At 62.4% G+C, this 25,419-nt stretch overlaps 6 protein-coding genes across 6 annotated transcripts in view; 1 reads left to right on the forward strand and 5 right to left on the reverse strand.

Moving 5' to 3' along the window:
* EMIHUDRAFT_434384 (hypothetical protein) overlaps positions 1-1,334 on the reverse strand; it is a 2,340-nt gene extending 1,006 nt beyond the window's left edge. The window contains exons 1-5 of the mRNA XM_005783459.1: positions 1,124-1,334; positions 967-1,048; positions 713-839; positions 438-633; positions 298-358 (exon numbers count right to left, since the gene is read on the reverse strand). Of these exons, the coding sequence (XP_005783516.1) occupies positions 298-358; positions 438-633; positions 713-839; positions 967-1,048; positions 1,124-1,293 (636 nt within the window). The 5' untranslated portion in view covers positions 1,294-1,334. The remainder of the gene's footprint in view (positions 1-297; positions 359-437; positions 634-712; positions 840-966; positions 1,049-1,123) is intronic.
* Positions 1,335-1,848: 514 nt separating this feature from the next.
* On the forward strand, positions 1,849-4,168 carry EMIHUDRAFT_449660 (hypothetical protein; the record flags this gene model as incomplete). Its single annotated transcript, XM_005783460.1, has 7 exons — positions 1,849-1,881; positions 2,058-2,242; positions 2,629-2,720; positions 2,995-3,020; positions 3,181-3,276; positions 3,387-3,605; positions 3,904-4,168. The coding sequence occupies 7 exons, from the start codon at positions 1,849-1,851 to the stop codon at positions 4,063-4,065; spliced, it is 813 nt and encodes a 270-aa protein (XP_005783517.1). The 3' UTR covers positions 4,066-4,168.
* A 397-nt stretch (positions 4,169-4,565) lies between these two features.
* EMIHUDRAFT_203191 (hypothetical protein) lies at positions 4,566-5,318 on the reverse strand (the record flags this gene model as incomplete). Its single annotated transcript, XM_005783461.1, has 1 exon — positions 4,566-5,318. One exon carries the CDS (start codon positions 5,316-5,318, stop codon positions 4,566-4,568), a length of 753 nt encoding a protein of 250 aa, XP_005783518.1.
* Positions 5,319-7,752: 2,434 nt separating this feature from the next.
* Positions 7,753-11,911, reverse strand: EMIHUDRAFT_203192 (hypothetical protein; the record flags this gene model as incomplete). The annotated part of the gene is made up of 2 exons (XM_005783462.1): positions 7,753-11,043; positions 11,147-11,911. 2 exons carry the CDS (start codon positions 11,909-11,911, stop codon positions 7,753-7,755), a joined length of 4,056 nt encoding a protein of 1,351 aa, XP_005783519.1.
* A 1,923-nt stretch (positions 11,912-13,834) lies between these two features.
* Positions 13,835-15,722, reverse strand: EMIHUDRAFT_449661 (hypothetical protein; the record flags this gene model as incomplete). Its single annotated transcript, XM_005783463.1, has 4 exons — positions 14,734-15,722; positions 14,513-14,649; positions 14,085-14,293; positions 13,835-13,854 (listed from the first exon to the last, which is right to left on the reverse strand). The coding sequence occupies exons 1-4, from the start codon at positions 15,673-15,675 to the stop codon at positions 13,835-13,837; spliced, it is 1,308 nt and encodes a 435-aa protein (XP_005783520.1). The 5' UTR covers positions 15,676-15,722.
* A 1,992-nt stretch (positions 15,723-17,714) lies between these two features.
* On the reverse strand, positions 17,715-18,396 carry EMIHUDRAFT_203194 (hypothetical protein; the record flags this gene model as incomplete). The annotated part of the gene is made up of 2 exons (XM_005783464.1): positions 17,715-18,155; positions 18,319-18,396. The coding sequence occupies 2 exons, from the start codon at positions 18,394-18,396 to the stop codon at positions 17,715-17,717; spliced, it is 519 nt and encodes a 172-aa protein (XP_005783521.1).
* Between the last annotated feature and the right edge of the window lie 7,023 nt (positions 18,397-25,419).

The following is a 25,419-nucleotide window of genomic DNA, read 5'->3' on the forward strand; positions in this document are numbered from 1 at the left end:
CCACGCAGATGTATTTTCGCGCGCATTTTTTTCAACAACGAGGTGGCGGGGGGGGGGGCCACCAGAGGCGCCTGAAGAGAAACGGGGCAAGGGGGGGGTGTAGCGCGCGTGCGCGCGTGGTGTGAGAGGGGGAGGGGGGGAGGGGGAACGCCTCGCGCGGGCGGGTGGAGGAGGGGGAGCAGGGCGGAGGAGCGAGGAGGGGAGGGCGAGGGGCGAGAGGGGCGAGGGAGGAGGGAGGGACGAGGCGCAGGGACGAGACCGCAGGCGGGGGAGGGGCTGCCCCGGCCGGCTCTCGCACCCGCGGTCTCGCTCGTCGTAGCCACGGCCGCGGTCGTAGTCGCGCCGGTCGTCAGAGTACCTGCGCGGCGGCGGCCGCGTGGGCGGTCCCGCACTCTCCACGCACGCCCCGCACCGCCGGGAGGGGGCAAGGCCCGCACCTCCCTCCTCCGCGGTCATCGTACCGCGGCGGCGGTCCGCCGCGGCCGCCCTGGTCGCGGTTGTCTACGATTGCGGGGCGGCGGCCACCGCCGGTGCCCATCTTGAAGTTGACCACCTCCTCCGACTCCTCCAGCGCCGAGTCGCGCGCGCGGTCCGGACCGACGATGTACAGCCGCTTCGACGGCCCGTGCTTGCCTGCGGGGTGCGGCGGGCGGGCGCGGGTTCGCCCCCGGGGTGGGGAGGGGGGTGCGTTGCCGGCGTGGGAGGAGCCCACCGTCGCGCTTGCGGTCGTTGTCGAAGAACATGAAGACGCGGTGCTTCTCCTCCATCTTGCGCAGCGTCGCGCCCTTGGAGCCGAGCAGGAACCCGACCGCCGGCACGGGCACGTCGAGCGTCTCGACCTGGTGCGCGAGCGAGGGGAGGGCGCGCGGGTGGAGGGAGTGGCGCCGCGTGCCCGTCCCGCGCGCGCGGGCGCCGCGATGCGTGGGCGGCATGGGCGGCGCGGCGGCCGCTGGCGGGCGCGCTCACGTCCTTCCGCTCCTCCATGTCCTGAAAGTCAATGTCGATGCGGCCGCCGTTGCGCTGCTGCAGCGTGATTTTGATGGCGAGCCTGCGGGACGCGCGGGCGGGCGGGCGTGCCGTGCGCGGGCGGGCGGCGGGAGCGGGGGCACACGACGGCGCTCGCCTCGCGCGCTCCAGCGCATCATCGGTGCCCGTCAGCTCGGCCGAGTCCTTGTCGATGTTGAGGCGCGCGAGCGAGAAGTTCTCGAGGCGGAACTTTGTCTGGCCGCCGCGGCCGACCAGGTAGGCGACCTCGTCGTCCGAGAGCGGCATCGTCTCGGTCCGAGTCGACATTGTGAGGTTGGCGGAGTGGAGTGCGGCACAGCGCGCAGCGGGCTTTCTAAAGTGGGCAAGTCTGCGCCGATTATAAGAAAACCAAAGTACCACCGTCCCACCGTCGCCTCGCTACAGACGTCACGCCCCCGCGCGCGGGGTGGCGCGAGAGCGGAGAGGAGGCAGGAGCTGCTGCCGGGGCGCGTGGCCGCGCGTGTGCCCCCCCCCGCGCGCGCGGTTCGCCTGTCGCCGCCCGCCCCCCCCCCCCCCTCTCGCCGCCGCTCCCCTCACAGCCTCGTACAAGGGTGCCGCCGTCGGCGCCACAGCCCTCGCTTGCTCAAACGGTGACTCTACCCCATCCGGCATCCCCCTCGCCCCTCGGTACTGCCCCACCTTCTTCAGAACCAAATCCTCACCGCCCCCCATAGAGCGGTCGAGAGAGGAGTTGTTCTTCACACCGTGTCGGGAGGTGTCCGGCGACGAGGGGTCGCGACACACATCTCGCACGCGAGGTCGAACGATGTCCCTCTTCTTCTTATTTCTTCACTACCCTGAACTTTGTTCTTGCATATCATCATGGTTGCAACTGAAAAAACCTCAAAGCCCTGGGTGCTGGGATCCATCCCCCTACTGTTTGAAAGAGCCGCGCCCGCTCCCACCTGCTTCCCTTCAAGTCGTCCGCCGCTCCGAGAGGTTTCCTTGAAGTACGTCCAAACAAGATATCTGGACTGCGCATCATCGCCGGCACAAACGCCAAGAAGCCCCTCAGCGAGCGCGCGCCCCAGCACTGCCGCCGTGGCGGCAAGTGGGCGCGCGAGAAGTTCGTGATGGCGGTGCAGGGAGAGTTCCCGCGAGGGGCAGGCGTTCCCAAGGGGACGATCCTGTGCCTCGGCAGGGTGCTCGAAGCGCACGATGAGCAGGACGACGCGGAGGGTGGGCGCCGGGATTGGGAGGAGGATGACCTGCTCGGGTCTCGATGCTGCTCCACGCCATGTCCCATGTGCATGGCGTTCGAGTGAACGCCGTGCAGGCGCCCGTGCCTTTTGGTGTTCCCCGTTACTTTGTACCGCGTCCTGTGCCCCCGAGTTCATTTTGTGTATTAAGCCCCCCTCACCCTCAAACGCCTTTGCGGCCCTCGATCAGCTTTTTGGCGGGGAGGTATCATGGCCGAGTCAGTGCACGAGTACGAGTTATCCCACAGCTTTTTGGTGGCCGAGGTGCGAGGACGCGTTAGGGCGTAGAACTAGAAGTGTGTGACACACGTGACGAGGTGGTTTTTTACCGTGTTTTTTTGGTTTTTTTCATCGCACACACAGCCAAGATTTAGAATAGAAGTTGAAAGGCGCCTTCGATCAGCTCCGAGTCCAACTTGTCGAGTGCGGTCGAAGCCTGCCCCCCTCACCCAGAGGCAAACGCCTTTGCGGCCCTCGTCGACCCCGCCGCAACGCGTGAGAGGGGGGCGGCGTGAGGTTCGAGGACCGGGTGGCGGCAGAAAAAAAAAGAGCGCGAGATCACAGGCTTCGATCAGCTTTTCGGTCCAGCGAGTCCATCTTGTCGAGTGCGGTCGAAGCCTGCGCGTGCAGCCCCCCTGCTCGCTCCCCTGAGGCTTCCAGCGCTGCCTCCGCCGCCGGCCAGCCGGTGTGCAGCACCGGCACCGGCCCTTCCAAACGCGTCTGCAAGATGCGCCGCCGTACCATGCTCACCGTGCAGCCCCGCACTCAGGCGGCGACTCGCCCCCGCGAAAAATGGTGGACCACCTCGAGCTTGACAAGGCGTTGTCCGCGCGCTCCCTGCGACGCGGCGACGACCCTTTGCACACCCACTCGCCCCTTCTCCTCCCTGCGCCGCGCGGCAGCGCGTGACACGCAGCCACACATGCGTCCGACCGCCGCCCGTGCGCCGCTGCAGGTCGCGCCCTTCCTGATAAAGCTCTTCGAGATCGTCTCGTCGCCCGCGTCGGACAATCTGGTGTGCTGGAGCGAGCACGGCGAGTCGTTCAAGATTGTCGATCGCACCAAGTTTGCGCAGGCGCGCGCGCATCGCCTCGGGCCGCGGCGGCCGCTGGCAGCCGCCGGCAGCACACACCGAGCGGATCCCTCGCCTGCGCGCCGCAGGACGTGCTCCCGCTCTACTTCAAGCACGACAACCTTCGCTCCTTCATCAGACAGCTCAACATCTACGGCTTTCAGCGCTGCCAAAACTCGTCCGGGCGGGACCGGACGATGGAGTTCTTTCACCCGATGTTTACGCGAAACGGGATGCGCAACTTGAAGGACATCAAGCGCGGCAACCAGAGCAAAAAGAACGACACGGTGGAGGACGGGGTCGACGAGGTGGAGCAGCCGCAGGCGTGCCCGCAATCCTCGTCGCCCTCCTCCCCCCCTCGCCCGCCCCGCTCGCCGCCGCGCGCTCCCGCTGCGCCGCCCCTCCGCCCTGCGCTCCCAGCTCTGCCGCTCCCGCCTCGCTCGCACAGGCGAAGCGGCCGCGCGTTGACTACTCAACGTTCAAGACGGACGTCGCGCGGCTGCAGAAGAACCTCGAGGCCTCGACCCCCCCCCCCCCCTCTAAGACGCTCGCTCTGCTCGCCCTTTCCAACGCGGTTTCCTCCTCCTCCCGCGCCCGCCCGCACAGGAGTTTGAGCACGACCTCAAGCAGCACACGCTGCAGGTGCAGCAGAAGCTCGCCTATATCCTCTCGGCCCTCGACGACACGCCCGGCGCCGTGCAGCAGCCACCCGCAGACAGCGAGCAGCGCGGCTCCTCTCCAGAGCTGTCTGCGGGCGCACTGCTGTGACTTGTCGTGTGCCCCCCTTGTGAAGACCTGCATGTGTCGAGAGTAGAGTAGAGCTGGGGATGTGTGTCTACGCATTTATTGTGTGAAAATCCGTAGCAAGACCGACATTACTTTTGCGGGTTACCACCATACGTCGATGCACGAGGGGGGGGCGGGCGCGGGGGCCCGCGCGCCGGGGCCCAAGCGGGCGCGGGGGGCCCCGGCGGGGCGTGTGTGTGGCCATAGCCACACTGGCCCACCACACACTGGCAGTGACACTGCACACACACTCCACAGCGCGCGCGGTGCTGTGCAGCAAGCGCGCGCGTCTCGAGTGTCGAGAGCAGAGAGAACCACCGGCCCACTCTCGCCGCTTGTTGTACCTTTTTCGCTATACAGAGGTAACAGCCCTCTCCCCGGCGGTCTTACAGTTAACGTACGGCTCTAGCCTCTACATACGCTCTATTAGACGCGTGTCTGGATTCAGTCTGAAATGCGCGAGCACCCAGCCAGAGCGGCTGTCACGCCCGCTTCTTCAAAGCCTGGGCGCGAACGTCCCGCCTCACCCGGACGGCGAGCATCCAGACCGGCACGCCCAGCCAAATCCAGTTGATGAGCACGCCAAAGTAGACGAAGAAAAACGTGAACGGTGTGACCGGTGGGAAGCAGTCGGCGACGCCAAACGGCTGCTGGTTGAGGCAGCCGTCGAGCATGTCAGGCGCCATGAAGAGCAGCGACCCGTAGGCGGCCATCGCGAGCACTGCCGCCTCGATCGTGCGATGCCACGTCGCCCGCGTCGCCACGCCCACCGCCGCAGCGAGCGAGAGCCAGGTGTAGACGAAGAGCTCTGTCGCGTTCACGGTTCGCGCGACCGCAACCTCGTACACGCTGGGCCCGGCGGGCGTGCCGACCAGGTCGCGCCGGTAGCGACGGTCGAGGATGCCGTAGAAGCGGGACAGGCGTGGGACGAAGCCAAAGCCTCCTGCGCAGCCGTCCATGACCGTGTAGATTATCACGCCGTTCCACAGGTGCCAGTGCATGGCCAGCGAGCGGCTCCGGCTGAGTGCCGCGGATCCGCGCGTGAGATAGAGAAACACGCACAACTCGGCGAGGCCAACACCAACCGCAGGGTCTGAGACATATTGCAGCACATCGCCCGCCGACGGCAGGCGCATGGTCAGCGTCATCGCCTCGGCGTCGGCGTCGATGAAGAGCACGGAGACGAAGGAGGAGGCGAGGAAGAGGAAGGTCGGGTCGAGAGGGTTGAGCAGCATTGGGCTGCTATTTCCGCTGGGACTGGCGAGTAGAGGCACACGCTCGCACTCCCGAGGTCTCTTGGAGCAGAGCCCCGGCGAGGCCTCGGGAGAGCTACCCAATGGGTCCCTCGGAGGGGTACCTTGGGTGGAGGGCCTCTCGCCAGCCGCTGTGGACGAAGAAGAAAAGCGCCGTCGCCCTCACTAAAAAAAAGCGGGTGCCGTCCTCCCATCCCTCCCTCGGGTTGTGTCTGTGCTCTTCTCCTGTGTTAGTGCCAGTGCGCGCCAGTCCTGTGCCCAGTGTTGTGCTTTGTTTGAATCAAAGGCTTTGTTGTAAACGCACAACCCCGGGCCCGAAATCGCAGAGAGACAGTCACGCAACACGGGGTCCCAGGGAAGGCGAGCAAAACCCTTATCGCGCGCGCTAGACGCCGACTCGGAGGCTGCACCGCTCACACTAGAGTCCGTCCTCGCCTTCGCCTTCCTGGGACGCACCGCTGGCTTCTGACTGCCGCCGCTGTCTCTCTCCCTTCTCGACTGTCTGTGCTTGTGCGTCTTTGGTCCCGGGGTTGTGTCTTTGCGTGAAGACGGTCTCGTGCAACAGGCTCTCAGAGCAGCGCGTGAGTACGAGGGGGTGCGAGTACAGTTGAAGGCGGCGGACTACGGCCGAGCACAGCGGAGTGCGTGTCCTCTCGAGCGGGGCGCTACTTGGGAGAGACAAGACTACGCCTTCCGTCTTCTAGAGTCCGCAGCACCTCCGCCAACTCGTCGTCCTGGTCGGTGCCTCCCCCTCGCGCCGCCTCGCCGCCCTCGTCCGCGTCGGCGCCGATCTCGCGCGAGCGGGAGGGCGGGGAGAGCAGCGCCACGCGCGCCTCCGCCAGTAGCCGGTCTGGGTTCGGGTACCGTGGGGGTAAGGGAGGGTGGCCTCTTGTACCGTGGGGTAGGGGAGGGTGGGTTAAGGTACCGTGGGGTAGGGGAGGGTGGGTTCGGTGTGTGTGTGTGTGTGTGGAACTGCCTCCAGACTGCGTCGTTGACCCGCAGCAGCCTCGTCGTCTTGACCAGAGTGCGCAGCCGCTGCTGCGTCCCGCCGGCCGCCTCGCGCGACCCGCCGGCGCGCCCAGCGAGCAGCAGCGGCCGCGCGCCGAGATCTTGCCGGACGAGGCGGGAGGTAGACGGGTGCGGGTCGCACGTAACGAGGATCTGGAGCGGATCCAGCCTGGGTCGCGCCGCGCCGCAGCCGAACGACGGCGGAGCTGAAGCGGCGCGTGGAGAGTCACGGCGGCGAGCAGACTGCCCGACGAGCGGTCAGGCGCCGCACGGCCCCGGGGGTATGCACGGAGGATATGCTGGCACGTGGCCGCGGCATAGCGGCGAGAGGGGCGAGAGAGACAGCAGGCCGTGGACGCAGCGCTGCAGATGTCCGGTGGGTAAAAAAGCGGGTGCCGTCCTCCCATCCCTCCCTCGGGTTGTGATAGAGCAGGCCGGCTGCGGCTCCTAATGTACCTCCACTTTTGGGTGGCGGTCGCGCGCTGCCGACGGCGCTCGCCGGCGCTACGGCGCTCGCGGCGCGCTCGTGGCGTTTAGGGCGGCTCCACACGCACACACACACACACACACACACACACACACACACACACACACACACACACACACACACACACACACACACACACACACACACATGCACAGACACACAGCCCCTTCCCCTCCCCCCTCAAGGGCGAGGACACGCACAGGCCGCACCTCTAGTGAGGCCCGCATAGTATGTGGGAGACTCGTGCCGCCGCCCCTGCCACCCCTGTGTCAGTGTGCATGTGCGAGAGACTGCCAGCGACAAGCTGGAGGCAGGTCGCTAGACTGAGATGAGACCGCCAGTGGATGTGGGAGTCCACCGCGCACCGCGCTGCGAGCCTGTCGTGTCCCTTGTCAGGAGCAGGAGAGCCCCACCTGTCCCCCTGATCGTCCTTCCAAAATCCTGCTCGTGCAGGTGGGGACCCTGTCCTCGTCCCATCCCTCGTTTGGCGTGTCTGTTTTCTTTCTTTCCTCGGGTTGTGTCTGTGCTCTTCTCCTGTGTTAGTGCCAGTGCGCGCCAGTCCTGTGCCCAGTGTTGTGCTTTGTTTGAATCAAAGGCTTTGTTGTATAATTCGTTTATTTCTCTTTATTTCTTCCTGTAGTCTGCTGGAGAGAGAGTTGATTTTGTAAAATTCTTTCCTTTCCCTCCCAAAGTTCTTTCCCTCCCTTGCGTTGTAGCTTTCTTCCTTTCTTTGTATCCCCAGTAAGGCGTGAGAGAAAGAACAACTTTCTCGACGGCTGCTCGACCGACCCGGGGACCTGTTCCTTTTTACCCACCTCACAGTAGAGGTGTCCGTTTTTATTTATTTATCGACCGACCCGCACAACGACTCACACTGCTACATGCCGTCCCAACTAACCCCGAGAGGTATAGCTTTCCAGCTCACCAGGGCTTTGCGTCGCGCTTGACGTCGCCCTTCAGCTTCTTCACCCCGGAGGAGGAGGCACCACCCGACGAGGAGCCGGCGCCCGAGCTGCTGCCGCCTCGCGACGAGCTCGGATGCATCCGGCGCACGTTGAATGCTGTGCACCGCCTCATGAATCCGAAGGCAATCGAGCTGCTAGTGTCAGGAGCTGGGGTGTACTGGAAGGTGAACAGCTCGCCCTCGTTTGCATCCGCAGGGAAGTCGACGGATACCGTGTCGTATAGGCTCCCGCGGGGGCGCACATCGATCCTAGCGCCTATCCCTTTTCCTGCTCGCCGCGGTGCAGCAACCTCGAAGACGGCTTTGGACCAGTCGATGCGGCCGCAGCTCGAGCACTGCGAGTACGTGGCGGGTAGCGGCATCTCGTCCTCCAGTCGACGCTTTTCCTCAAATTCGCCACTGCTCCTGGCGGTAGCCAGCTGCCTCATCTTCGCGCTGATCTCGGCTGTGTTGTTGCAGCTCTGGTCCTTGTGCTTCGCGCGGTACGCGTCGAACATGGCTTGCACCGCGGGCGGCAGCAGGCCGTTTTGGAGCTTGAGCACGCCATCTCGGATCTGATCGTGGACGGCGAGGATCGGGACGTCGAGCGTGCCGCGGTAGGCGAGCTGCACAATCTTGACCTCCTTCGTCTGGCCCAGGCGGTGCACGCGGCCCGCGGCCTGCACCGCGACTGACGGGTCAAAGGCCGGCTCGAGCAGGTAGACCCGCGTCGCGTTGTGGAGATTGAGGCCAACAGCCGCAACTTTGAACGTGGCAACGACGAGGCGCGCGCCCTTGACCGATTTGCACTGGAACGTATCGAGGATGCGCTGCCTCGCAGTCACCTTGAGGCTCTGCTTGATGTCATCGACGACCCACTCGTCCTGGCCCAAAGCCGAGAGCCAATTCACGAGCGCAGCCTGCACCGCGTCGTCGTGCGTAAAGATGGCGACGCGCATGTCCGGCTCCGTCGCAAGCAGCGTCTGCAGCTCCTCCTTCAGCCAGAGGAGCTTCGTCGCCGTCTGCTGCACGGGCTTCGCGCTTGCGGCGGTGAAGTGGTTGCAAAGCGCGAGGCGCTGAGGAAGGAACCGCGGCTCCAGGTTGGCGAGGAGCTTGCGCGTGTTGTGCTTGGCGTTCTCACCGCCGTCGCTCGCGCCGCCGCCACCCGGGATGTCGTCAGCTTTCATGCACGCATGGTGACGGTTAGCCTCGGCTTCCTCGGGCGTCAAGTCGAGCCACTCAACACGGAACGCAGCCTTTGGCAGAGCCAGCGCAACCTCTCCGTCGATCCTCTGGCTCTTTGTGTGGCGGATCATGCGCGCACGGAGCGCGTCCGCGGTGGCTTGGCAGGCGTCCCGGCCCGTTAGCTTCTCGAGCCACTTGCTCGCGCCGAGCACGTCCGCCTGCGCCTCGAGCTCGGAGACGCTCGCACTGAGCGGCGTGCCCGTGAGCAGCCATACAGATCCCTGCACATGCACGTCCTTCAAGTACTGGAGAGTCATCTCCTCGCCCGCGTGCGATTTGCCGATCAGGTGGCTCTCGTCGATAATAAGCCGATGAAATTGCAGGTAGTCGAGCTGCCTGCGGTCAAAGTTCTGCTTGGCGAGGCCCTTTGGCCAGGTGATGAGCACGTCGCAGTCGGCGAGGTCGTCAGCATCGTTGCTGCTGGCCTTCCTCGCAATCTTGGTCGCCGGCTGCGCGCCACGCTGGGCCTGCCGTGTCTGCGTCCGCAGGCGCAGCTCGATCGGCTCATCCGGCGTGCACCTGGCCTTTGCAAGCAGCGCACGCGCCGTGTCTTCGCTGCTGCACATATCGCCGTTGATCGCAATGAGGACGCGATTCGGCTTGACTACGTCAGCTGCGGGCCCGCGAGCCTCCTCCACGATGACGACCCTGCTGCCGCTGAGCGCCTTCTCGCCGAGGATGAGGCCGGATTTGTAGATGGGCTGGCCGACGTCATCGAGCTGGTCTTCGACCTCCCACGACTTTGACGGCACCGGGCGGAAACACAGCGGCTTCAAAATCACCGAGAGGGAAGGGTGATGCAGTGAACATCCCATGGGAAGCTCCTGCAGCACCGCGAGGCGAACATAGCCTGCAGCGCCTGTGCTTCGAGCGAGGCTGGCCAAGTCATGCGCGCTCAATTTGAGCGAAGCCACCTCCGCGGTGGTGAGCGTGAGCTGGCGGTTGGCAGGGTACCCTCCGTTGCCCCTGTCGTAGTTGCCGACAAAGATCTCTCCTCCAACGCCCTCTGCGCTTCGCAGCTCGCCTGGCGCCGCCATCTCTCGCACCCTCTGCTCGAGAGCGGCGACCAGCCCCGCGTTGGTCACCGCGTCGGCGCCGCCACCCGGCGGCATCTCGCACCGCACCCACGTCGTGAGATCGTCATTGCACTTGGCCACGGTCCTCTGGATCTTGTGCCACGACAGCGTCACAGACTCGTACAGGTAGTCCTTGAGAGGCCCCTTCTCTGGCGCCTTGAAGAGCACGTTCACTCGCAGCTTTGGTGCGAAGCGGCGCACTTCGTCCTCCCACTGTTGCACGAGCATGCTCGGCACTACGATGAGCGTCGTCTTGTAGGTGGCGCGCTCCTGGCGCTCGACGTGGCCGCGTGGTGGCCGTGGCGCAATGCACGGGTTTGCGAGGACCAGCGAGATGGCGACCACCGTCTTGCCCATGCCCACCTCGTCGCACAGCCACCCGCCGCGCTGGCCGTCGCTTCCGAGCAGGCTCTTGCCCTTGCTTTGTTCGACGTCCGTCATGAAGGCGAGAGACTGCCGCTGGTACGGCCGGAGCTGCGTCCCCTTCCGCAGCCCGCGCGGCTCTGCCTCTTCGCGAGGGTACACCTGCGTCACCGCCTCAAGAAGTTGATCGCCGCTCCACGCCTCCTTCGCAACGTTGCCGCTGCCACCGCCCTTTGTCGCTGGCTGTGTCGTGGCCTGCCGCCGCTCATTCCGCAGCTTCTGCCACGCGGACGACGTGTGCACCGCATGACAATGCGAAGTCCACTCGTCGCAAGTCGAGGCGGGGTTGTCACACACGTAGCAGTAGCAGTTTGTGCAGTGCTGCGCCGCGCCATCGACCAGCTTGAACTTCAAGCAGTGCTCACGGGAATGTGGGAAGTCTGAGAGAGCGACGCATCCTGAAGTGGCGGTGATCTGCACGTCGTCCTCCTCCTGCTCCGCAGCAGCAGTGGCCGATGCCTTGCGCTTGCCACGCGCCTTGGCCGCGGTCTCGGCCTCTTCGAGGAGCGCGATTGCCGCCTCGGCCTAAGGAAGGGACACACGTTGGGCAAGGGGGAGGGGGGAGGAGGGGGGGGGGCTTGGCCTCGTCTTCATCGAGATCCTCCGAGTCGCCGTCGTCGTGCTTCACATGGAACAGCGCCTCGTCGCCTGCGTCTTCGTTTGCCGGGACCCACATGGTGATGGTGCCCTTCGCGAGCTCCCCGTCGTGCTGAATCGCGACGCGCTTGCTTATGAAGGCGTGGCCCGAGGTCTGGCCCTCCTTCAGCCAGTCCACTGCGCCATCCTCGTCATCGCTCATACTCGCGCTCCCCGATTCCTCTTCCGAAGAGTCGGGCTCTTGGCTGCGTGAAGTCGCAGGCTGCTTGCGTGCCTGCTTGGGCGCGGACTCGCTGGCATCCTCGTCCGAAGAGTCGGGCTCTCGAATGCGTGCAGCCTGCTGCGCATCCGCAGACTGCTTGCGTGCCTGCTTGGGCGCGGACTCGCTGGCATCCTCGTCCGAAGAGTCGGGCTCTCGACTGCGTGCAGCCTGCTGCGCATCCGTAGGCTGCTTGCGTGCCTGCTTGGGCGCGGACTCGCTGGCCTCTGGAGCAGGCTGCTTCTTCCGCGAGCTGTCGGCACCTGGCTTGTTGCACTTTGCTGGCTCTCCGGCAGTAGCGCGCGCAAGAGCTGCCGACTTGCGCTCGTCATCGGCTGTCCATTCCAAGTGCGTGCCCTTGGGGACGACGGAACCAGCAACCTCATCAAGCTCCACATGCGTCACTGCGCGTGCCCGCACCTCCTGCAGCTCGAGGACGTCGTCCACGACGCCATTGGAGATGGCGCGGTACCACCGCCCCTTCCACGCGAATTCGCAAGGCGTGCCTGGTGGCCAGGCGTTCTCAACGTCTCGCATTGCCGAAGGTTCGCCGAATGTCGCGCCCACACACGGCGGACTCTACGCCGCCCGTCGCCGAGACCTAGGGCAGGGAAAAGAACTTGCGAACAAGGTGAGAAAAGAATTTACTAGCGTTCCGATTCGTTTCCGATTCGTTATTCCTCTCCCCAACGCGCTCACTCTTTTACATACAACATACAAAAAGCTCCCTCGCACAACACTGGGCACGGGACTGGCGCGCACTGCAACTGGCACGGGAAAAGAATAACAATCACAACTCCCGCTGCGCTCACAGCAACAGAGCAGCGAAGGCTCTTTTCATATACCTTCTATTCCAAAAGTTATTTAGATCTAGCAGCATGCCGGTTTCGGACATCGGCGAACAATCAGAAGGGTGCCGCCTGCACACAAATGGAGTCCGATGTGTGCACCTCACTCCCAGAAGCTTGGAGCTTCAGGCCGCGACCACGTGGCTAGGTGGACACTAAAGTGCCATTTTGGCGCCAAATCTTGGCGGGAAATGACACTTGGCTTGGCGGGAGTGTGGTGTAGCTGCGCTGCTCGACAGCGCTGCTGTTGAGCGCTAGCTGCTGCTCCCTTCAACCAGACGGCCGGGCCTGCGCAGCACGAGCGCTGGCCTTCCTCCTGCACCACAGGAGCGCGCCAAGGCGCGCGTCTGGGCAAGCAGTGCGTCTCATCGCGATGCGAGAGTCGACGCTGTGACGCCGCCGCTCGCCGGCTAGAATGACAGTGGCAGCATTCGAGTACGCGTCGAGCTGTGCGTACCAGCACTTGTATGCGAGCTTATTGTGTCCCTGAGCTACTGTGGGGTGCGTGGGCTCAGCTGCGGAGTACGTACTGGGCGGCGGTAGGGGGGTGCTGCTAATAAACTTTTGGAATAGAAGGTAAAACTTTTGTTCACAGGGAATGCTGAGACAGGGTGAGGGAAAAGGCCGCGAGTGTTCGCTGAGCCTGAGGAACACAGGTTCTCTGGTAGGGACGGGAACGAGATGATAGTAGGGAGTAGAAGAAAGCAAAGAGGAGCCCTGCGCACGCACAGGATATCAGGGACACATTCCTTTCTTAAAGTAATTCTTATCAAAAAAAACATGCTCTTGCTCGTGGCCGGCGGCGGAGGCAGCGCTGGAAGCCTCAGGGGAGCGAGCAGGGGGGCTGCACGCGCGCAGAGGCTTCGACCGCACTCGACAAGCTGGACTCGCTGGACCGAAAAGCTGATCGAAAGCGCTGTATCTCGCGCTCTATTTTTTTCTGCCGCCACCCGGTCCTCGAACCTCACGCCGCCCCCCTCTCACTCACGCGTTGCGGAGGACGGGGTCGACGAGGGCCGCAAAGGCGTTTGTGCCGCCGGCGATGATGCGCAAGATGTCCTCCTCGGAGCGGACGTACTTGAAGGGAAGCACCTGGAGCGGGCGCAGCTCGACGACCGTGCCGGCCGCGGCGTCGATTGTGAGCCGCGTCGTCGTGCTGCCGCGGCCGGCCTCGTTGCGCGCGGTGATGGCGTGTGGGCCTGCGAGAGTTAGCCGAGACGTCGCCGAGATGTGGCCGAGACGGAGATGCGGCCGAGACATGGCCGAGGTGTGGCCGAGGTGCAGCCGAGCTGCGGCCGAAGTCTGGCCAAGACATGGGGCGTGCGGATGGCGTGCGCGCCCAGATTGATGCCGAGGGCGATGGCCTGCAGCCGCATCATCCGGTTGAGCATGCGCGAGCCCGTCCATGCGAGCCGGGCGAAGGGGAGCTCCTCGGGGAAGGCGCACACCTGCTCCCGACGCGAGCCCCTCGTCACTCCACGGCTGCCCCCCCGCCCCCTTCCCCCACCCCCTCCCTCCCACGCCCTCCCGAGGAGAGGCAGCGCGCCACGACATCGATGCGGCGGTGCCTGCCGCCGGCCGACCTCCAGATGGCGAACACCTACTCGAGAGGTCAAATCGACGGATCGAGGCCTCGGACCCGATCCCCCCCCCCCCCCCAGGGTGGCAGGCGCCTTGTCGTGATGATCGCACGCGAGGTTCTCGATGCCGTACCTGCCGGGCGAGGCGCGGGGCGAGGGAGGCCTCTTCTCCTCGCCGCCGTCGCCCCCCCACCCCCCTCCCCCTCCCGCGGCCGCCGCGCCGGATCGAGTCGAGCATGCTGTGGTCGCGCCGGTGCCTCCGGTCGTCGGGCGCCTCGCCACCGCCCTCCTCTCCCGCCGCGCCAGCGCCGCCGCACGCGGCCTCAGCGGGCGGCTTCCCCGCCCCCTTGGCGCGGTGGGCAGTCCGCACGAGGTGGAAGAAGGCTTCCTCGCGCCGAAGCATCCGCCGCTGCTGCTGCAGCTCCTCGACAAGCGGGAGGAGAAGGCACTCCTCCTTGCCGTCGCCCCAGCTGGCAGGCTCCTTGTGGTGCCTACTCGCACGGGGCCGCGTGAAGCGCGCCTCTCCGCCGCCTCCCTTCACACCTCGCCCCCCTCGCCGCGCGCCACAGCAGGATGTCGACGTCGTGCCCCGCCTTTCCGCGCGTGATTATTATTATTATTATTATTATTATTATTATTATTATTATTATTATTATTATTATTATTATTATTGCCCCGCCTTTCCGCGCGTGCGGCCGCCGCCGACGAACTCGGCGTGCCAGCAGCAGGAGCAGAGCGGCTCTCCCTCCCTGGGAGGCGGGCAGTCGCTCCCGCTCTTGCTCGCTCGCCGCGCGGCCGCCTCCACCGCACTCCGCATCTCCAGCGCCTCGGCGAGCGGGACGGGCTCCTAATGGGACGCGTCGTGGACGTGTCGTGGTCACGGGTCCAACGCCTGTCTGGGGGTGGGGGGGGGGGTTTTGTGGGGGCGTGCCTGCAGCTCGTCGTGCACGCTCAGCGAGTGCGCGAGGGCCGTCGATCGAGGCAGCCTCTGCACGAGCCCTGGCCACCTCCTCAGCTCCTCGACGGAGCGGACGTGCCGCGGCGCGGCACCCGTCTCGCGCCTGAGTTTGTCGAGCGATCGGTGCGTGCCGCCTGCGAGATCGATCGCACACATGTGGCTGATGCCGACCACGCGGTTGAGTGCGCGCTTCTCGGGCGCGTGACGCATGCTGCGCCTCGCCTCGTTCTCAAAGCGCAGGACGCCCTTGGAGCTAATTGGGGCATCGCCGCTCCGGAACGCTGTGAGGGCGGCGCACGTCCCTGTCTGGAACAAGTCGACAATCTGGCCGGCGCGGAACTTGCCGATGTACGGCTCCTTCTCCAGCAAGGCGACGGCGCCGGCGCGGCCGCTGCGCCCAATCTCCTCACCCAGCGACCACTCGAGCCCACACACCACCGCCGCAGCGCGCGCATACTCGAGCGCCTCACTGTTGCACCGCTGGAACTCTCGGTCGGCGTGGTCGTCGCCCTGGCAGGCAATCTCGTACCTCTCGAGCTCGCGCAGCGCGTCCACAATCTCCGGGTAGCGGCCGACGAGCGGGAACCGGCGCGTGAGCGCCAGGAAGACCTGCGATGTGGAGAACCCGCGCTGCACGGCGGCCGCGGGCGTGGAGGTTGTCGCGAGGGAGCCGCCTCCACTCCCCGGCAGCCTTGGCCGCTTTGCGACACACGTAACGTTCCACCCGTCGTCTGAGTCGTACTCACCGGTTGCAACCAGATTGCTCTCTCGCACAGATTTTTTGACGCCGCTCTTCAGCTTGACATGGCACCGATCTCCGGGTAAGAGGACCGTCGCCTCGCATCCGTTTATCTTGCGACCTTCTTCGGAAACCAGGCCGAAGATTCGGACGGCGTCGCCGACGCGGAGCGCCATGTGCGGACAAGCACCAGCACCAGCACCAGGCCGGAGGCGCCCGCGAACGCTTTGCCTCGACAAAAAGAATTAGGAGGTGTGGCTCGTCCTCCCATCCCACACCACAGGCGTATTCTAGAGGGGAAAAGAAACGGGGAATGAGGGGCCCCGCCACGAGAAGTGCGTTCTGGGGATGCAGAGCGTGCAAAGCGGCTAGGGATGAGGTCGCAAAAGAGGCGCGCGAGGCAAGGAGGAGACGCGGGGAACTGAAAGACTGGGACGACTGGAAACAAGAAGACAGTGAGCCACCACAGGCGTCGTTGGCGCACATACTGAGCGGCAGCTGCGCTGGAAATAAGGAAGAGGCGCGTCACTTCATGCGGAAGCTCGACAAACACACAGCGAGGGCGACAGCAAGAGTTGAACGGGAGGCGCCGGACTCAAAAGACACCGCCACATTCCTGAGACGAGCGAGGGCAGCCTCCTTAAAGGCGAAAGGGTCTAGATTTGGGGCGCTCGCCGAAGAAGAGTACGACAAAATAGCGCCCGTGATTGCCTGCACGCTACCCGCACTCACGGACCCCATACCCGAAAGAAAGAGAAGGGAGCTCGCGGGAGAGGTGACGAGTGAACTACAGGTAGTGGGGAAGGCAGCCTCGATTGCCATACAGACATGGGTGCGAAACAACGACAAGACCAAGGCACGGGCAGAGGAACGAGAGAAGAATATAGGGTGGATAAAGCGCCTGTTCACGGCATGGAGGGTGAGCCACACCGAACGTACCGAGCGAAGAGCCGAGCGGAAGGAGGACGGGGAAGATGACTCCGAGGAGGACGAACCAGTGGAAATCCAGTTGTCAGATGTCACGATGCATCCGAAGGGGACCCCAGCGCCGGCATCATCCGTAGAGGCACGAGTGTTCGAAGAGAGAGTGGACCTGAGCAACAACATGACCTGTAGGCAAATGATCGGAGTGGGAGTCAGAAATGTGGTCCTTGCGCGAGGGGAGCTCGATAGACTCGAGGGGCCAGGATACGCCGCGAGGAGGACGGAGTTGCGCCGACAGGCGAAAGAAGCCGCGAGAACAAGGGACCGGCAGGTGGCGGCGTCGCAGGACGAGGCAGAAGAGAACAACGCGTCAGAGGAGGAAGTGACAAGGGAGAGAACGACGAGGGTGGGACGACCGCGAGGTGGCATGAAGGTTGCAGCGAGAATCGGCGAGAGACTGCGAAGAGAGATAGGAAGAGGCAGACTCCCTAGGGTGGGCGACGGATAGCGCACCACACACCTCTCCTTAAAATCCCTGTGTGGTGGCGGCGTGCCGTCCTCCCATCCCTCCCTTGGGTTGTCTGTTTTCTTTCTTTCTTTCTTTTTCCCTCCCTTGGGTTGTCTGTTTTCTTTCTTTCTTTCTTTGGGCACGGGACTGGCGCGCACTGGCACTAACACAGGCAAAAAGAATTTTACAAGCGCACTCCCTCGCACGACACACGACAAAAGAAATCCTGCTCCTCAAAGTGCTCGTCGCGTTGTTTGTGGCCCTGCGACCGCACCCCCCAGGGTTAGGGCTCTCTAGCCCGCAGCCCGATGCCAATCATCCGGCCCGCTGGGTGCGCTTCTTAGCTCCCCGGCCCTGGATGTGAGGTTACCGTATACCGACTGCACTCCAAGTGCTCCAACCCCTGACTGACAGTCTTCAAGACTTGGACTCCAAGTGCTCGAGCCGTCGCGCGTCACAGGGGCGCCCGCCAACGAAGACGAGCATCGGACCGCACGCCGCCGCCGAGTGCGCGGATCGCAGTGAGCCCTTTCGGTCGCATCCGGGGCGCACGTCGTGGGAGAGCGCCTACCACTCGGAGCCGGCCGTGTGGAAGACGAAGACCTCCTTGCCGACGGAGTCCTTGCCCAAGCATGGAGTAAAACGGACCGGTAGATTTTTGATCAGTGTCCGTCTGCGTCTGCAGGTCTGCTCTCAGAGCTGGTCGTTTTGTTGGCAAAATCTTTTTAGTATACCACGGGGCTGATATTATGTCAAAACACACACACACACGATTAACATGCTTCATGGGATGATGTTGATCCCGTTCTCCTCCATCTGCTTGAGCTTGAAGTAGAGTGAGCCAGTGGCCTCGGCATCATAGAGAGCTGTGTGTCGTTTCGAAGTTGCATTTTCATTGGGCATTCGAATATCCACAGCTCGACATGCCCAATCTAGACTTGGCATGCCTCTGTGCCGTGGTTTCTGCAGGTCGCGCGCCAAATTCATCGTGCAAGTCGCGGCCTTTGCGAGCCGCGTGAGAAGCTCTGCGCCTTCTGGTTGCTCAAGGCGACGGAACTCGCGTACCAGAATGCTCACGTCAAACTCAATATGATGTCCCACAAGCACGCCGCCGCTACGATCGAGGACACGCAAGGCGTCAAGCAGGCACGGTAGAACATGAGCCAACGGTTGGCCACGCTGAGCCAATTGCAGGTTTGTAAGCCCATGGTACTTCACCGCGGCCTGTGTGCAGGGTGGCGCGTCGCTGACACAAAGCTCTTGCCGTTCGAGGACCTCACCTCGAGCGTCAAATGTGCACCACCCGACCTGTACGGCACGTGCAAACTCGAGATTCCACGACTGACACCAGCACGTGTGGCCGAACTCGCCCGTATAGCCATCGTACCAGCTTGTTGTCCTCGAAGAGCCTGGCAGCACCTCTCCAGGCTGAGGCTGATTCTGGAGGAGCAAGCATGTTAAGCATTTTGTCACATTCGGCTTGTGTGTTTTCACATGTTCAGCGAGCTGAGCTTCTCTTTTCTCGCGAAGAGCTCTTCTTTTCTCCTCTGCCACAGCTGCTTCCATCCTTTCCTTCTTGAGACGAGCTTGCTTCTCCGCTTCTGGCTCCTGATCGAGCCATCCGTGCGTCTCTATGTCCAGTGCCATTACAGCGCACATTGCCCAGGCTGACATCTCTGGCGGCTCCTGTTGCGGCTGCTGCTGCGGTGGTTGCTGCGGCGGCTGCGGCGGTGGTCGGCGTGGCCTTCGCGTTGGTGCTATGCCATAGTACGGATGGAGCGTAGTGTACCAGCTCGATCGCTGCCACCAGGCGCCGATGCGGCGTGCACGCCGACGTCTAGGTTGCGGGATCATGTAGATGTCTTCTGGACGCTGTGTACCACAATTGGCAGCTCAGGGCTGGCTCAGGGCTGGCGAACCACAATTGGCACGAGCTCGAAACATGCTTGGATGTTTCGCATGGCTTATTAATGTTTCGCATAAACCTGTTTAGATCTAAACAACTTAAAGCGCTGCTTAGGCCTTAAACAGCCCAAACCCAACAGTCAGTGAAACTATGAGCGTCTCACAGTTATGTGCTGCCACGCAAAAACTTGGGGGTCGCCGGCCAACCGAACGCCCCACCCAGCCCTCTCGGCCGAGCTATCAGCCAAGGCGAAAGCTAATGTTCTCTCGCAAGCAGTCGTACGAGACCAGCAACCAGGGCTCGAGCCTCGACGACCTCTCGCGCAAGCTCGCCGTCGACCTGCGCAAGCACGTGCGCAAGCTCGACCACTACCCGCCGTACACCAACCAAGGACTGTGGCGCTGACAGGGCACCCAAATCGGCGGAGAGCCTGCTATCACATCGAGCCACCCACCGCCCTTCGCCGCGGGGCCGTCAGCCTCTCCAAGACCAAGTCTACAAGTGCTCCAAGTCGCAAGTCCAAGCGGTGCGGCGAGACGCGATGCAGGCGATGTCGCGTGCTCCAGGCACCAGGGGTTGACTTGTAACTCATCTAACAACCTGGTACCTGCATGGGAGAGATGGGACCGCACCTCCCAGAGAAGTCAGAAGAGCAAGAGCGGAGAAAGAAGTACTGCGCACAGAGCTCTGAAGACTCGTGAACAGGCTGTGAACACTCAAGCGTGTGTGAAGCTGAAGGCGATCGATCTCTCCTAAATACAGTACTCTCTAACACCGCTTTTTGTAATACCGTTGCCCAAACCCGCGTAGGAAAATAGTGCCCCGGCCGAGCGTATGCAATCTCCAAACGCCGGTGTGCCGCATGCGCCGTGGACCGGCCCCGAGGCGGGGCCGCGGCGCATCGAGGAGGGGGGAATGCGAATAGGAATAACAAGTTGCGGGGCGCGCCGTGGCGTTCAACAGATGGGCGGGCCTCGCACTGCGCGCAGCCAGGCTCCTAGTGTTAGGGGAGAGCAGAGATTCCGCCCTCTGGCCCCGGGCCGCTCGTCCAGGGCGGCCGGGAACTAGACGCTCGAGTAGACCGACGCCTGCCGCGCGGGGTAGACGCGAAAGACAGGCCCGCCTGCCAGGAGGGGCCCGCGCGGTCGGAGACGGAGGCGGACGGGGAAGAGGGGTGCGGGGCGGGGCTGGCGCGCCGTTGGTTTCGACGGGCACAGCGTAGCGCGAGGAGACCAGCAGCCGCGCGGGCGTGCCGCGGATGATCGAGATCGTCGAGTCTGCGACGGCGGCCCGCGCGGCGCCGTTCTCGTGCAGCAGCACGCGGTGCGTCGCTCGGAGGGAGGATCGCGGCGACTCGGCGCCGGCGGCGGTTGTAATGGGCTCTGAGGTTGTTCTTACAAAGTCACCGGGAAGCTGTGATGGATATTGGGTCGCCCTAATTTTATATGGAAATCCAATTTCCAAACCAACAGCTACGCCAGCTGCAAGCCCGCCATTTATGGGCTCACCGTCATCGACATCGTTTTTTAGGAGCTGTATCTCGACTGGGCCGTCAGTGCTTGCGAGAACATCAAAATTGATATATCCATCGTGTTACTTGGTGCCATATCTGTATACCCGACTCCCATTGCGGCGAATCCCAAGGGGGGCTGCCCCATCCGTCTACGATTACATTCCCAGGACCTGGCTCTGCAACCTCCCGAACAACTTTTGACCATCTTCGCAATATGGGTTCGAACCTCCGAAGTACCTTTCTCCTCCCCCAAACGGAATTGGACCAACTTGACGTAGGGGCGAGTTATAAGGAAGGCGAGTGGCTGCTGATAAATCACAAGCGTCATATGCTGCCTTCGACGGGAATTCCCAGACTTGATACGGACCTGCTGGCTTAGCGTTCTTAATGTCAATACTCAGCTCCGGGGGGTCGGCCATTCTATTTACAGACACATTGTCGATGCACACGTTAGGAGACAGCCCTTCTGCTGACCTGCCCCCCTGGAAAAAGCGAATGTAATTTGTTGATCTCGCTTCGAACGTGACCGTGTACTTTGTAAAGGAGGAAGACCCACAGGGTTTTACCCTCCGCGTGAGGATCGACGCGGCGAGGGGGTAGGTTCGAATTCGCCGCGCAACATTTCACCCCCACAGGACCTCGCCCGCCCCCCCTCATGGTCCCACCTAGCACCCAAACGAGCTTTCGCACCCTCTCCTTGCGTGGTGTCCCCCGCTATGTGTCGCCGTTTTCGGGGCACGCAATCCTGTGCAGTCAGGGCAAGTGGGGGCGGGGGGCAGTCCCTCTGGTCCGATACTGGTTCTGTCTCTAGTCTCGGAGGGGGGCTTGAAGCTAAGAATATTTTATTTTTGTAAAGGAGGAAGACGACGGTGGTACAATTTTGTCCGATAAACTTGAGCGGGTGTTGACCTGTACAGACCCTTGAACAAGCGACCCCTCATTTATGAATGAAAGGTAAAACGAAACCTCGTACGTGACGCCCGGAACCAAACCCATTAGAGGTTGACTAATCCAGGCGTCATTTGTTAAAACGACGAGCGTCGTCGGGTGGAAAGTGCTCATACAACTCGAAAGACGTCCTTTTCGAAACAACAACCTTGTCTTTGACGTAAACGTCGCGCTGGGTCAGGTTTGGGTTGCGCATTATCACAACCTTGTACTCTTTGTCGACGCGGTCCAGGTCAATCTGTGGGTATGAGAACATAAGGATTCGGAGAGTTGGGGGCGGCGCGCAAAAATAAACGGAGGAGTGTCTCTATTGGCAGCGGGGGAGAGCCCGAGATTGCAGGTCTACTTTTTTCTCTACCCCCTTGTAAAAGCGAAATCATTATGTTGAACGCGCCTCCCCCTGTGCAAGACTAACCTCAACAATTTGTGGACTGGTGGAAACAATCTTTATGACCTGTTGGGCTACGGCGGTCACCAAATTCGAATGTCCGACAACGCAACGGGGGAAGCTCACGTTTTCAACATCCCTGACGACGCGCGAGGAAGGGCCGACGTGATAGACGAGATTATGAACAGCCACTACTTTGGCCTCGCTTCTCCGTACGAGATCGATGGCAACTTCCGCATTCAAATTTTAAACAACCCAGTTGGGCAGCCCATGCAAGACCAGGTCTTTGCAAACGATGCTTCTATGGATTGCATGACGAAGGTGATCACACCGAGATGGAAAGCTGTTGACTTTAACGAATGCAGAGTCCATTAAAAAGGCAAAACAGCCATACAGAAATGCGCTGATTTACGCTGCCAAGTTCAGCAATGGGGTCCCCGAGGCCGAGTTGGATGCGTATTCAAAGGCGGTGAAGATCAATATCACCATCAAAACGTATGGAGACAAGGTAATTTACGAGTCTCCGAAGCTTTCAAATTCGATCGGAACTCTCAACTTTTTCAATTCGAGGATGAACCACGTCGAAGTGTTGAGGTATGACATTTGCAACTTGATTCAAATGATGGCAGACCACGTATACAGACTACGAGGATATCGAATGCATTAAAGCGAAGTGCATCGAGCAAGGGACGACCGTGATTTACAAATCAAACGGCAAAAACATTTCATTTCTCGCTACGCCAAACGGAGTTTTCAAAACTGGCGGCCCTACAAAGAAGGCGGTCGAGCTCAGGTCGAGCTGTTTGACTCAAAGAACGATCTTCCATATTTGAAGAAATCGCTGCTTGGGCCCTCTCCGTTTTACATGGGGAGCCAGTTTCACCACAACAATTCCTTCCTTTACCATTTGTACGACGATCTTCCCAACTTTTTTCTTCGGCGACTACCTTTACAACAAGGCCCACCACCGGCGGCCCCACGACGGCGTCCTCGCCGCCTGGGCGGACGCGATGCGCGCCCCGGCCAACGCGCCGGTCGTGCACGGCGACAAGGAGAAACCAGAGCTCACCCGGCAGTACAACGAGGGGTACAAGGTCGACCTCGCGGAACCCCATGCGGGGCCAGGAGGATGCGACGAAGTAAATGAAATCAACTCTGGACGCCCCTCCTCAAGACCTCCTCGGCGGGCGTTGGCAACGCCTCGAGCGGCGGCACGCCCGCCTCCGTTGGCCACTCCTACGCCTTCGGCAACACCGAAGAGAAGGCCCGCCGCCTAAACATGGGCTGCAAGGCGCGCGGGCAGCCCGGCCAACCCTTCTCCCACAAGACCGGCCACGGCTACGTCAAGGCGCATCGCGGTTTCTACCACGACGCGATCTTTGTCAAGCGCAACAACTTCAACCTGCTGCTCCACGAGACGTTCGGCGGCGGCTTCTCGCCCACCGCCGTTCTCAAGCTGCGCCGCCTCGCGCGCAAAGCCGCGCGCGGCAGCGTCGACCGCACGGCCTACTCGCCCAAGTACTCGCTTTCTTTTATGTCCCACCATGCAGAGCGCATCTCTCTCTCTGTTGTGCGAGGCGTGAACCGCGCCATTCGCTCTCACCTGGCAACCCTGTCTGCACGTCTCGCGCGCGCGTGAACAGGGCTCCAGGCCCCAAATGACGTGTGAGTGTTAGAGTTGTTTGGTATTGCTAAAAATCTCTCTCTCACACGTCCCAACTCCCCAGAAATCCCGAGGAGCCGAAAAGAAAGAAAGAAAGAAAACAGACCACCCAAGGGAGGGATGGGAGGACGGCCGTGCAGTGCCTAGATAGAGATATATTTTGTTTTGTTTTTAGATAGATAAGTCTGTGTGCTCGAGTCTGTGTGCTGTGTGGTGCACGCCCTCCGAGCGGGGCGGGGTCTGCCCGTCGGGTTGCTGCCCTAATCCCACCAGGGGTTGACTGCTCTATGTATTTATTATTTCCAGACCGAGCCTAAAACATACATTCCAAGTGCTCGTCGCGTTCGACCGCACCCCTCCAGGGTTAGGGCTCTCTAGCCCGCAGCCCGATGCCAATCATCGGCCCGCTGGGTGCGCTTCTTAGCTCCCCGGCGGCCCTGGATGTGAGGTTACCGACTGGCGACTGTGCACTCCAACACCAAGTGGCAAGTGCTTCAAAAGTGCTCGCGCGTCACAGGGCCGCACCCAAAATAAGCGCGGAGAGCCGGCTATCATACCCACCCACCGCCCTTGCTTCGCCGCGGGGCCCGCCGCCATCTGCCGCCGAGGGCGAGGCGTCGCCGCGAGGGGCCGTCAGCCTCTCCAAGGCCAAGTGCTCCAAAAGTGCGCGCGGCCCGAGAGCGATGCTCCAGGTCGGCGTAACAACCTGCATGGGAGACCGCACTCCCCTGGGATCCCTGGACCCTGCCTGCGCCGGCTGCGCGCGGGGCTCCGCCAGAAAAGTAGCACTGGCATGTCGCAACTCGCATGAGAGAGCACACTGTGTGGTGACTGGTGTGTCTGTGTGCACACACTGGTGTCACGCTGCCAAACTCGAATGAGGAATGTCGAAACTGCTAACTGGGCCACTGAGGTCTGACTCTGAGGAGTGAGGAGTGAGGACTGAGCTTAGTTTTTGAAGGTGAAGCTGGAAGGCGATCTCTACTCACACGCAATAAAACCACCCCGGGGCCAACCCGCTTCGGTTTCGTCGCCAAGAGTGTACTCTTGGGCCCCGAACCCGAATAAAAAAACGTGTGCCCCCCCTTCGAGTGTATCTCGAGTGTTGCTATGGAGCGTCCGTTTCAACACGCGCTCGCGCGCTTGCGTCTGCTGGCCCCCAGAGAACATGTTGCACCACAAGCTCCCGGCGGAGCCCAACTGCTCGCACTCGACAAGGCAGTCCATCCACTCGCGGCAGCTGAAGTCGAACTTCCACTCGATGCGGCTCGCGCCGGGTTGTGAGCTCGGCGAGCGAGGTCGGAGAGCGACCTCAGTTGGCCCAAGCCGCACGCCACTGAGGCAGAGCGGCCGTGCGCGTACGACGCCGTACGCGCACGGCCACTCTGCACCGACCGCAGCGCTGCATTGCGACCGCAGAGGCTCAGCTCAGCCAGGGCTCGCTCGCCCGAGCTCGGAGCCGCCGGCGGTCATGGGCAGCAACAAAGGTTTGACGCGTCGCTCGGTGCAGGAGGGCACTGCAGTAGAGGTGCAGAGGCCGTCCGGCACGCGCGCGATGGGCTACGGCTTCATTGGCAGCTACCAGAGCGCGTCTGGAGCGCTGCCATTGTGTGACCCACGTCCAAGCGGCGCTTCCGGCCTGTTCCGCGCCTCTTTTTACGCTTTTCATTGGAGAGGGGGGGACGAGGTCTCATCAACTTCGAAACCGCCTTTGAAAGGGGGGAAATGCGTCCGTCCCTAAGCGGGTTGAGGCGGGGGTGGTTTTATTGCGACTAGTTACATACTCTTAACTTTTTTAAAACTCTATGTGACTAACCCTTTGTAAATACCCGGTTGCCCACACCCGCGTAGGATAATAGTACCGCGGCCGAGCGTATGCAATCTCCAAACGCCGGTGTGCCGCATGGGGAGTGCGAATAGGAATAACAAGTTGCGGGGCGCGCCGCGGCGTTCAACAGATGGACGGGCCTCGCACTGCGCGCAAGTGGCTACCGCGAGGGCTCCTAGTGTTAGGGGAGAGCAGAGAGTCCGCCTTCTGGCCCCGGGCCGCTCGTCCAGGGCGGCCGGGAA

This window comes from Emiliania huxleyi, assembly GCF_000372725.1.
Source record: "Emiliania huxleyi CCMP1516 chromosome Unknown EMIHUscaffold_18, whole genome shotgun sequence".
Classification (NCBI taxonomy): domain Eukaryota; phylum Haptophyta; order Isochrysidales; family Noelaerhabdaceae; genus Emiliania; species Emiliania huxleyi.